The sequence below is a fragment of the Caretta caretta genome, chromosome 13 (assembly GCF_965140235.1).
Source record: "Caretta caretta isolate rCarCar2 chromosome 13, rCarCar1.hap1, whole genome shotgun sequence".
In the NCBI taxonomy this organism is placed as follows: Eukaryota; Metazoa; Chordata; order Testudines; family Cheloniidae; genus Caretta; species Caretta caretta.
Window position 1 is genome coordinate 33626450 of NC_134218.1, and position 12288 is coordinate 33638737.

General features: G+C 41.3%; 2 protein-coding genes across 2 annotated transcripts; both read right to left on the reverse strand.

The window, feature by feature from the left end:
* Nucleotides 1–287: 287 nt before the first annotated feature.
* LOC125622487 (olfactory receptor 10A2-like) lies at nt 288–5483 on the reverse strand. Its single transcript, XM_075119004.1, has 2 exons — nt 5438–5483; nt 288–1096 (listed from the first exon to the last, which is right to left on the reverse strand). The coding sequence occupies exons 1-2, from the start codon at nt 5481–5483 to the stop codon at nt 288–290; spliced, it is 855 nt and encodes a 284-aa protein (XP_074975105.1).
* A 1744-nt stretch (nt 5484–7227) lies between these two features.
* On the reverse strand, nt 7228–8172 carry LOC125622621 (olfactory receptor 10A2-like). Its single transcript, XM_048820744.2, is given in 1 exon segment — nt 7228–8172. A coding segment is annotated over 1 exon segment (945 nt).
* Between the last annotated feature and the right edge of the window lie 4116 nt (nt 8173–12288).

Sequence of the window (12288 nt, forward strand, 5' to 3'; positions counted from 1 at the left end):
TTTAAAGCTCAGAACCATGGTCCACATGGACAGGTAGCATGTGGTACATTTTCATCCCAGCTTGCTGTGCACTAACTGTTCATTTAGACAAGCCCTCATATTCTGATCTTGGTAACAGCAGTATAAATCAGGAGTTAGTCACTATAAGTGAGGTTGGAATCTGATCCCGGCTCCCTTCTTTAAAGGCTGACATTCTTAACAAACAGAAGTGTGTTCATTTGGTGATTTCAGATAATCAAGGAGTCATAATATCAGAGTTTCCACTACATAAAATATTCACTTCCCTATCAAAACACATTTCTTTTGTTCAAAATTCTCTTGAGGGTCCCTTTCACCTCATTGCTCCTCAGGCTATAGATAATGGGATTTAACATGGGTGTGAAGACTGTGTAGGAAAGAGAGAGCAGCTTTTTGGTGTTTGTGGAGTAAATGGATTTGGGTGGGAGGTAGGTGAAACTGGCCATGCCATAGAATAGAGTCACCACAATGAGGTGAGAGGAGCAGGTGGAAAAGATTTTGGGCCTGCCTATGGCTGTTGGCATCTTTAGCATGGTGGAGATGATATGGACATAGGAAAAGAGGATAATCAGAAAGGGTGGAAAAGTAAGTATAGTGGAGGCAATTAATGCAAACATCTCAAAAAGGTAGGAGTCTGCATAGACGAACTCTAGAATGGTGGGTGCATTACAGAAGAAGTGGTTCAATTCATTGGACCTGCAGAATGGGAAACTAAACAACCATGTTGTTTGCAGACTTCCCACGGGAATCCCTGAAAACCAAGACGTCACTGCCAGCTTTTTAAAAAATTTCTTGTTCATGATGGTGGTGTAGCGCAGTGGGTCACACCTGGCCACATAGTGGTTATATGCCATGGCGGACAGGAGGAAGGACTCTGTGATGCCAAAGAAGAAGAAATTTGTATGTGTCATGTCACCAGAGCAGTAGATGTCTTTATTCTTAGAGACGAGGTTCATCAGCATCTTTGGTACAGTGACTAAATTGAAGATGTGCATGAAGGACAAGTTCTGGAGGAAGAAATACACGGGGCAGTGAAGGGCAGGGTCCACTAGTGTGGTAAGGATGATGAGAAAGTTTTCTATCAGTGTTAGCAGATAAATAACCAGAAATACCACAAAAAAACAAAAGCTGGATCTGGGGAACCTCAGGAGAATGAACTCAATGATGACGGTCTCATGCCATTTTTTTAAAAAAGTATTTATAATCTGGAGTCATCATAAAGAAAGATCTAGGAATAAATCCTGCCCTGTTTTTTTTTTTTCTTGAACATCAGAGCTTCTGCATATGTATAATTGAGAGCATAGCCTGGATCTTCTTGAATTCACTCTGTTGGGGAGGTGGGGTTTCCTGTCTCCAGGATTCTAGTATAAGGATAGATTCTTTCAATTCCTCTTCAGAAATGTTCTTCTCCAGTTCCCAGTTCAAGTTAGACAACAGTCAGTATCTCTAAGACTTGGCAAAGATCCACAATGTCTCAAAACATCATCAAAATGCAGTGTGATGCTCGTTCCCTTTTACACCTCGTTAGGGTAATGATGGAGGAAAGGAGCAGATACCACCAAGAAGTATATGTTCTGCATGAGAGAAACAAACAAAGAAATGGGGGAGGGGAATGTAGCTTTCATATGATTCCCACCAGCAAACTTAACTCAGTTGATGTTGCTTAGATGTGTAATGTACATTTTTGTTCCCCTGTTGTACTTGCTCCATTTAAATCAAAATGAGTCTATGACTGCTGACTGGCAGAGGCGCATGTAGAAATTAAATACTCTTCTTTATTTGTTTTCAAAAATTACAACTTGCAACTTGGTTGACAAGTCAAGATTGCCGGTGTCAGACCCCAGAAAGAAAAAAAAGAGAAACAAACACTCCCCCAGAAAATCAGGATGATGAAAAAACATAAAAAATAATGAATGATACAACCATAAAGCCATAGAGTTCATGGCCTAACAGGCCCACTGGATCATCTAGTGAGAACTCCTCTCCATCACAGGCCTGCAACACCAGCCATCACCTGCCCACTTAACCCAACAATGATTGGAGTCTGAAAAAAACATAAAATACAAAGAAAACAGTGAAACAAAACAAACAAAAAAAGGGTGAAAGAGGTTCAGTGTTACAACACACACAGAAACATGCGCACCCCCACACCACCCATGCCCCACCCACACCCACCCACCCACCCACTCATCAGGAAGACAGGAGCCTTATGAAGAAGATGAAACATACAAAAATAAAGAGAACGGCAATGAAGACCAAGGACTAATCATAATGAAGAGCAGTAAAAATGAAAACACAAAATAAAACACAAAATAGACATTTTTTTCCCCATCAAATGAATAATTAAAAAAGAAATTCAAAGAGCCCAGCTGATGGAACAAGTCTCATTGCTTCCTGGTACTCCCCATTTTGTCTCTCTGTCTCCATCTGTTGTCTCTTGTCTTATATTGTAAGATTTTTTTGTTCTGAACTTGTACAATACCTAGCACAGGGGTTTTCAGACTTTTGTACTGGTGACCCCTTTCACACAGCAAGCCTCTGAGTGCGACCTTCCTTATAAATTAAAAATACTTTTTAATATATTTAACACCATTGTAAATGCTGGAGGCAAAGCAGGGTTTGGGGTGGAGGCTGACAGCTTGTGATCCCCCATGTAATAACCTTGCAACCCCCTGAGGGGTCCAGAACCCCAGTTTGAGAACACCCCCTAGCACAATGGGGTCCTGGTCACGGGCTAGGTCCTCTATGCATTACGTTGATGCAAAGAAATAACAATAACAACAAATGGGGTGAGATGTTGGAGTTGTTATAGGTTTGACATTCAGCCAGCATAAACCCTTAACAAGAAAGAAATGACGAGTTCAGGGTAAATTGTCTACCCTAACTTAACAACTACACAAAGATCAGTGCAGGACCTGAAATTTCTGTTTGGAAATTCTTGGGAGGTGGACAGGCTGGTGGGAAACCAGAGAAGCAGATTCAGAGCAAGCCTACCTTATTACCATTGAAACCTTAGAAAGAATCAGTATATTCCTGTAGAACAATTTGATTCTGTCAAATCAGCTTTTCCTGATATAAAATGGTTCAGGGCAGGAAAGAGCTAGAATTAATTTCAAAGAGGAGGGAGTAACTCAGGGCCCCTGGCTCCCACTCCAGGATGCTCTCCGCTGGTCCAGATAAACCATCAGTTACAGCATCACTGAATTCAGGTTTCAGAGTAGCAGCCATGTTAGTCTGTATTCGCAAAAAGAAAAGGAGTACTAGTGGCACCTTAGAGACTTCATGCATCCGAAGTGAGCTGTAGCTCACGAAAGCTTATGCTCAAATAAATTGGTTAGTCTCTAAGGTGCCACTAATACTCCTTTTCTTTTAGCATCACTGAAGCAAATCAGTCTTCAAAGGTATCTAAGGGAGTTTGTCACCCAACTCCCACTGAAAGTCAATGAGACCTGGTTGCCTGACTCCATCCGGTACCTGTGAATATCTCTGCCTAAATGTCCAGTTTTGATATAAGGAGCCTAATTCTTAGCTGTGTAGCTCAGGGAAGCTCCACTTATTTTCAGCTCCCACCGGCTGGAGATTGAGATCACACCCTGCCATTTTCGGAGCAGGGTGGGGATAAACATTCCTGTCCGCCTAAAAGTTGTCATGCTTACTGTTAGGCAATAGGTTTAAAACAAACAAAGGGAAGTATTTTTTTACACAACACACAGTCAACCTGTGGAACTCCTTGCCAGAGGATGTTGTGAAGGCCAACACTATAACAGGGTTCAAAAAAGAACAAGATAAGTTCCTGGAGGATAGGTCCAACAATGGCTATTAGATGGGATGGACTGGGATTGTGTCCCTAGCCTCTGTTTGCCAGCAGCTGGGAATGGGCAACAGGGAATGGATTACTTGATGATTACCTATTCTATTCATTCCCTCTGGGGCACCTGTCATTGACCACTGTCAGAAGACAGAATATTGGGCTAGATGGATTTTGGTCTGACTCAGCATGGCCGCTCTTATGTTCTTATCTTCGTCTGGATGACAGTTTGGGGAAACAGCTGTAGAAAAGTCAGATAAAGTAATTTGGAGTTAAAATAAATTTATTTCATCTTTTTTTTAAACTTGTTTAAAAGTTCTCACTTTCTTTCTCATCTAGGCATGTGTCACAACAGATTTGGTCAATACTCACTATTTTTGTACACATTGTTCTGCACTGACCTATCAATGTGATCTGGGCACATAAACCCAACAGGATCCTTTCAGAATTCCAGCAATCCACTTTACTACAGTGCCTAGCCCCATAGAATAAAATGTGACCACTCATGCTAGGAAATGAGTGGCAAAATTTGCAGGATCAATCCCTAAAGAATTGCTGCTCTCAGATATAGTTCTTCAATGTCAGAGGCCTCAAGCCTGATCTTTCAAACGTGGAGTTTATGGCACTCAAAAAAAAAAAAAAAAGGATTAATCCTTGATGGAAAAAAATATTCATTTGAACAAGAATTACTCTTTGAATTAGGACCAGACATGTATGATCATTGCAGACATGAATTATTATGATTATGATTATTATTATTAATAAAAATAATAAATAATAATTTAAGTAAAGAAGAAGATAGAGGCTTAATGGGTGCAGTGGCAGGGAAGCCAACGAAGAGATAGAGCAGCAAGCAAAGTGTCTATATTGCTTGGGGCAGCTGACACATCAGGAAGGATGAGAGTAAAGGAAGCATCAATTGTATTTAGCTTTAAAGAGGTTATTAGAGTCCTCAGTGCGGAGGAACCAGGTCCAACTGGAGGAAGTCAGTTAAAGGTCAGAGAATAAAAGAGCTGTTGTTCCTGTTTCAATAGAGCACAACAGCTGGGGAGTATCAATTTCACAAACAGTAATGAGACTGGTGAGGTCAGGTTCAGCTCCCTGCCCATAGGAACCTTGAGGAAGCTGGGCAATTTTAATGAGGTAAATCACTGGCAGCAGTGGGTGTCCATTTCTTGTCTGAGTAGCATGGAAGGATCCTTAACAAATGAATCCTGGTCCATTGGAAGGATTTAAATATCTCTAGACAAGAACTTCTTTTAGCCCAGCCCTTGTACATCCTCGCCCACATCTGGAATTAACGGCGGTTCCTCCACAGCAGAGCCACTTTAGTTACCTTTGATAAATCCCCTTAAACCACAGCTGGAACAGCTGCATCTGTGTTATATTATCTTATTTTTTAGGGAATGGCTCATTAAACTGCTGTTTGACTTTCCTTACTCAAATTCACAGATATGTTCTCATGATTCCTGTGTCTATATCACGGGGGGAGGGGAAGTTTCAGTGATAGTGGGGCACCAAACCACACCTTGCGCTTTTGTTAATTCCCCGTGGTTTCCTTCTCTCCCTAATATTGATTTTAAATCAATGATTGTTATCAGAAGTGTTTACCTGCCTGCTTCCGTGCTTGACAGGACACAATTTTTAATGCATTCATGGGACTACGCTACCCTAGCTTCACCTTCTCTCGAAAAGCTGTTCTCAAGAAAATGTTGTAGCGAACCATGTAAATACAACCCTGTCTCAACTACTAGTGATGGGCCACTTTTACATGTGTGAAAAGTATCATAGCACAACTATAGCCATTGGGCCAGATTCCCAGCTGCTGTAGCCTAACATCGCTCCACTGACATTGTGCAGTTATTTTACTCCCTAGATCATGAGAGAAACCTGAATAAAATCTAGTCATGAGAGCAGTTTGTTAGAAAAGAGTGAATAAATAGTGACAGGTTTCAGAGGAACAGCCGTGTTAGTCTGTATTCGCAAAAAGAAAAGGAGTACTTGTGGCACCTTAGAGACTAACCAATTTATTTGAGCATGAGCTTTCGTGGTGAGCTGTAGCTCACGAAAGCTCATGCTCAAATAAATTGGTTAGTCTCTAAGGTGCCACAAGTACTCCCTTTCTTTTTGAATAAATAGTGTTATTTTGCCCAGCTGCAGAGAAGGAATAATCCAGTGTCATATTCTTCAGTATTTATTGTTCCCACAAACATTTCTTCATGTTCACTGGGACCTCTGTGTAAGAATAATAGTTAATCAGACACAGATGAATATTTATATTTATTGCTGGTTCTCCTTTTATTCCAGCCAAACCCTATTTATTTGTTTAGTCATTTAAATACTTTCCACTGTACAAGAAAATAAAACCCAATCAAATCTCTGGGTGGCCTTGAAAATCTTTTCAAAAGGTACTTTTCAACAATGAAACCCATAATTAAATACCACAGGGTCAAAAAACCCAGCAGCAACATGGGACTGACAGAAACTGAGCCATCACCCCACAACACCCAGCTCCCAGAATCTCTCTCCCGTGTCCCACAGCATGGCTACCCATGGCTAGCCCATCCCATATGTCCCTGTGTGCATCAAAGAAGATGACAGTTGCTTTGTGCCCTGAAGGTTGACAAACTCATGACAAGTTGGAGCACAGGGGATATGAATTCCAAAGATGTGGAACCTTCATGTATAACAGCCTGACAAAAAGCCTCCTCCCGTAGACCAATGAGGCTCCAACTCTGTTACTTCCATTGACTTTAACAGTGGTAGCGGGTGACCTATGGATCAGTTAGATAGAGTTTTATGGCAGGGAATCTGAGTTGGTTAAAGAGTAAGGTGACTAAATACCCTTTGAACTCAGTCACAGCTGGGTGCCTAACTTCCAGCCCACATGTCAAAATGGTTATCTTAGAATCAACCTGGAAGCCAACAGACAGCTCATGCAGAAGAGAGAAGCAAGATATGGTCATGGAAAGAAACATTGCATGGACACTTTACAGGTACACCAGGAAAGAAGAGGCTTCATTCTCATCTCATTTCTCGTGGTATAAATCTGGAGTTACTCTAGATATTCAGAGGTGTATCTGAGATCAGATTCCCATTCATGGTCCTTGTTTAAAATACAAGCTGAGGTTTTTAAAGGGGACTAAGAGAGTCAGAAAGCCAAATTTCCATTCAAATTGGATCCATGGTGCAGGGTCTATATTAAAACTAAGTGTAGTATTTGCAATGGACGTAAGGAATTTGGGGACCTATCTCCTGTTGACCCCCTTTGCCCTTTTGAAAGTCCGAACAAAACCAATATAGTTTGAGATTCGTATTCTCTCCATGTACGATACCAAAGGCCACATGGTAACAGCCTTTGAGTTAATAGAAACATTCAAGTGCCTGGGGAGAAAAAAAAATCACAATTGCCTTGAATATATTTGCAAGCCCAGCATTCTCCTGACGGCCCCCTTCACCTCTTTGTTTCTCATGCTGTAGATGATGGGGTTTAGCATGGGTGTGAAGACCATGTAGGAGAGAGAGAGCAGCTTCTTGGTGTCTGGAGAGCAGCTGGATTTAGGTCAGAAATAGGTCAAGCCGGCTGTGCTGTAGAACAGAGTCACCACCACGAGGTGAGAGGAGCAGGTGGAGAAGGTCTTGAGTCTGCCTTCAGCCGAGGGTATCCTCAGGATGGTGGAGATGATGTGGATGTAGGATACTAGGATGAGGATGAAGGGGAACAATATGATTACAATGGTGCCAGCCACAGCATACGTCTCAAATAGGTAGGTGTTCCCACACACCAGCTTCAACACCGGAAGGCTGTCACAGAAGAAGTGGTTGATTTCAGTGGGACCACAGAAGGGGAAACTGAATAGCCAAGTCATCTGCACTGTCCCTACAGGAATTCCTGAGACCCATGAAGTCACTGCCAGATGGATGCAAACACTCCTGTTCATGACTACTGTATAGCGCAGCGGGTTGCATATTGCCATGTAGCAGTCATAGGCCATAGTGGCCAGGAGGAAGCACTCTGTGCTGCCAAAGAAGAAGAAGAAATACATCTGCCAGACGCAGCCATGAAAGGAGATGGTTTGATTGGCAGACAGGAGGTTCTCCAGCGGCTTAGGGACGATGACTGAGGTGAAGCAGATTTCCAGGCAGGACAAGTTCCGGAGGAAGAAGTACACTGGGCTATGAAGAGCAGGACCCACTGTTGTGATGAGGATGATGAGAATGTTACCCGTCAGGGTTATCATGTAAGCAGCCAGGAATACCACAAAGAGCAGGCGTTGCAGCTGTGGGAGACTGGAGAATCCTAGGAAAATGAACCCAGTGACCATGGCCTGGTTGGCCCAGGTCATTCCATCACCATTCAGGGCAACTTCATCTATATATCCCCCGTTAGGTTCCACCAAGAGCACCCACTCTAGGCTCCTCAGCTGTCACCTCTGCTGGGTAGAGACTCATGTCTCTCCCTCTTTACCAGAGGACTTCCAGCCCTGCCTACACCTACACTTTAATTTCCCCAGTAAGCCAGACTGCATTAACAGGCCTACGTCTGTGCTTTCCTTTCTCTCCCAAGCCTACGAATGGATTAATTCCCCGCAGCTATATGTTACCATGCAATTTTTTCTAAGCAAGAACGTTTAATCTTAAGGCCAAAGCATTACAGAGAAAACATATTAAAATAATAAAAGAACCTATATGCATGCTCATAAGATAACCAGAGATCACCTCAACTCCAGCAAGGGCTCTGCTAGGAGTCATTCCTTCCAAACCCACCAAAGAGGTTACAAATTCATAACATCATTAGCTCAGAATTCACACATTCATGAAAACTTTTGTCTCTCCTTTATACAGCTCGGACCTTTGTTCTTCAGATTCCAGGAATAGGTAATCAGCAGAGAATAGCTCTCTCCTCAGGGCATAGCTTCAAAAGGCTGGGTTTTTGCATAACCGAAGGAGTGACATTTGCATTCATCTTGCCCTAGAGATTCCCAGGAAAGCCACTTATCAGTGTATGTTCTAAAAGTATATTCTTGTCTGGCCCATTCCTTAGTACAGTTCTTTGAAGCTCATACTACTGCCGAGGGTTCATCACCTCTCTCCCACTCTGGACAGGTTACAGATAATCCTGGCCCACAATAAATTATAAACCATTCATTTAATACAATGGACTCCAAAGATACTTAAACTTAATTCAATAAGGTTTTTCAAGGATATTGCAGGAAATTGCCATCTCTGCAACACATTCTTCTAAACATTCTTAATCTGAGTTTGAACGAGGTTACGAAGAGAGTAATCAAGGTCTCCTGAAGCCTTCAGATTTCCCGTCCTCTTTGGGAAGCTTAATTATGTTCAGTGGAATTCACGCTGCAGGCTAGGTGGCATTTCCTCTGTCTGACTGTCATGGAAAGTGGTCAGAAGTGGACTACCTTCTGGACTACCCCATTCATGATCCACCTTCTGTTCCTGAGGCAGCCATAGACTATGAGCAAGATATTAAAATCTCTGAGAAATATAATGTGATGGAAACTCTCTGTTATTTCAAGCCAGTGTCAGAGTACAAGTGGAAGCCAATAAGAAGTCTGTGATCTGCAAAACACACAAGAATAAAAAAAAACAACACAAAAGTAACTAGGAAATTGTTTGGACTGTGGTTTTCACAGCCTCTAACTGGGGTTGGGTGTGAAATGGTTTTCCCATCCAGCAAGAATTTTTGAGATTTCAGAAAAAAAATTCCCATCGTGAAACAGGCCAACAAATATTTTCTGAACCAACAAACCAAATTATTCAATTAATGAATGAACCAATCAGCCGATCAAGCAGTCACTCAATTTGAGGCAATCAAAATGTTTTGTTTTGATAATTTTTAAAAAATGCTTCATTTGAATTTTAACCTTTTTATTCTTATTTTTTTAGTCCAAATAAAGTTTAATTTTGAAATTAAAAAGTCATTTTCAACTGAAACATTTTGTTTAGAAGATGTCCATTTTTTGAGCAGAGAAATTCATTGAAACACATCATAAATTCATTCATTTCCCCATGTATGCATTCAGTTTACATGAATCAGCATTTTTCAGCAAAAAAATATTTTGTAGAAAAATTCTCAGACAACTCTATTTCAAAGTGAGTTAGGTGCCCAAGATCCACTGAAAGGCAATAGAATTTGGGTCCCTAAATCCTTGTAAAATTCTACCCATACTTGTAATATAAATACACTGTATTGGCTAAAGCAAGAGGATAGCTGAAAATGCTACTCATATACACATTGTGCCTGCTTCAATACCGTGTTATTCTAGTTTTATCTCCAAGCAACTCCAGGGAAACCTATGGAGTTTCACCAGGGTAATGGAACCAGAGTAGAGAAACCAGCCTGTTGACTCCAATGGGTTGTCCGCTGGTATAATTAAGAGCAGAAATTGCCAAACGTCTTTATCCATTTCCCACATGACCTTCAAATCAGATCAATTGTGATCCATTTTTCTCCATTTTATCAAAGAGGTCTGAACATTCAAGGTGTTAATCTTATAGTTCCTCACCATCCATAGAATCATAGAATATCAAGGTTGGAAGGGACCTCAGGAGGTCATCTAGTCCAACCCCCTGCTCAAAGCAGGACCAATCCCCAATTAAATCCATAGTATCTTGTGATTCTGAGGGGAGAGTTTCAAAGGCAAAAAGGAGAATTAATTGCTCAACTCCAATTTCAGTGGAAATTGGGTATCTAAATCCCCTTTGTGACTTAGAAAATAATAGACTCATAGAATCATAGGACAGGAAGGGACCTCGAGAGGTCATTTAGTCCAAACCCTTGCACTCAGGGCAAGGCTACGTCATTACTAGACCACCCCTGATGAGTGTTTGGCTGACCTGTTCTTAAAAACCTCCAATGATGGAGATTCCACACCCTCCCTAGGCAATTTGTTCCAGTGCTTAACCACCCTGACAGTTATGAAATCTTTTGTAATGCCCAACCCAACCACCCTTGCTGCAATTAAGCCCATTGCTTCTTGTCCTATCCTCAGAGGTTAAGAACAATTCTTCTCCTTCCTCCTTGTAACAACCTTTTATGTACTTGAAAACTGTTATCATGTCCCCCCACAGTCTTCTCTTCTCCAGACTAAACAAACCCAATTCTTTCAATCTTTCCTCATAGGTCATGTCTTCTAGACTTTTAATCATTTTTGTTGTTCTACTCTGGACTTTCTCATATTTGTCCGCATCTTTCCTAAAATGTGGCATCCAGAACTGGATGCAACATTTCAGCTGGGGCCTAATCATCACAGAGTAGAGTGGAAGAATTACTTCTCATGTCTTGCTTACAATGCTCCTGCTAATACATCCCAGAATGATGTTCGTCTTTTTGCAACGGAGTTACACTGTTGTCTCATATTTAGCTTGTGATCCACTATATGTAGCTCCCAGATCCCTTTCTGCAGTACTCCTTCCTAGGCAGTCATTTCTCATTTTGTATGTGTGCAACTGATTGTTCCTTCCTAAGTGGAGTACTTTGCATTTGTCCTTATTGAATTTCATCCTATTTATTTCAGACCATGTCTCCAATTTGTCCAGATCATTTTGAATTTTAATTCTATATTTCAAAGCACTTGCCACACTCCCTGCTTGGTATCACCTGCAAACTCTCTATGCCATTATCTAAATAATTGATGAAGATATTAAACAGAACCAGATCCAGAACTGATCACTGGGGGAACCCACTTGATATGCCCTTCCAGCTTGACTGTGAACCACTGATAACTATTCTCTGGGAACTGTTTTCCAACCAGTTATGCAGCTACCTTACAGTAGCTCTATCTAGGCTGTATTTCCCTAGTTTGTTTATGAGAACCTCATGCGAGACAGTATCAAAGCCTTATAAAAGTCAAGATATACCACACCTTCTGCTTCCCCCTGCCTCCCCACATCCACAAGGCTTGTTACACTGTCAAAGAAAGCTAATAAGTTGGTTTGAAATTATTTGTTCTTGTCAAATCCATGTTGACTGTTAATTATCACCTTCTTATCTTCTAGGTGTAAATTGATTGCTTGATTATTTGCTCTATTATCTTCTTGAGTATTGAAGTTCAGATGATTGGTTTTTAATTACCATTATTTGTCTTTAATAATTGTCATTATTTCCCTTTTTATAGATTGGCACCATATTTGCCCTCTTCCCATCCTCTGAAATCTCTCCCGTCCCTCCCCAAAAATACTTCCTCCCAAATTACTAAAAACAGAGGCCTACACTTTCTCCTAATCCTTTGGTGCCAATGAAGTTACTCCAGATATGCACCAGTGTAAGTGAAGTCAGAATCTGGGCCAAAATACTAAAAGTAATAAATGTCAACCCTTACTGAGTCTGGGTAAAATCCAATGGCCCCATTGAAGTCCATAGTAAAAATTCCTTTCACTTCAATGATGGGAGGTCTTCATCTTTGGGGTAGTACTGAAGTTAGTGGGACTAATACTGTTCT

What these genes read in the sequence shown, in the direction of transcription:
- LOC125622487 (XM_075119004.1), bottom strand. Translation starts at nt 5,483, where the DNA reads ATGAATGCATTAAAAATTGTGTCCTGTCAAGCACGGAAGCAGGCAG. An exon ending in TCAAGCACGGAAGCAGGCAG is followed by an intron (nt 1,097 to 5,437) that starts GTAAACACTTCT and finishes TAACACTGATAG; the next exon opens with AAAACTTTCTCATCATCCTT.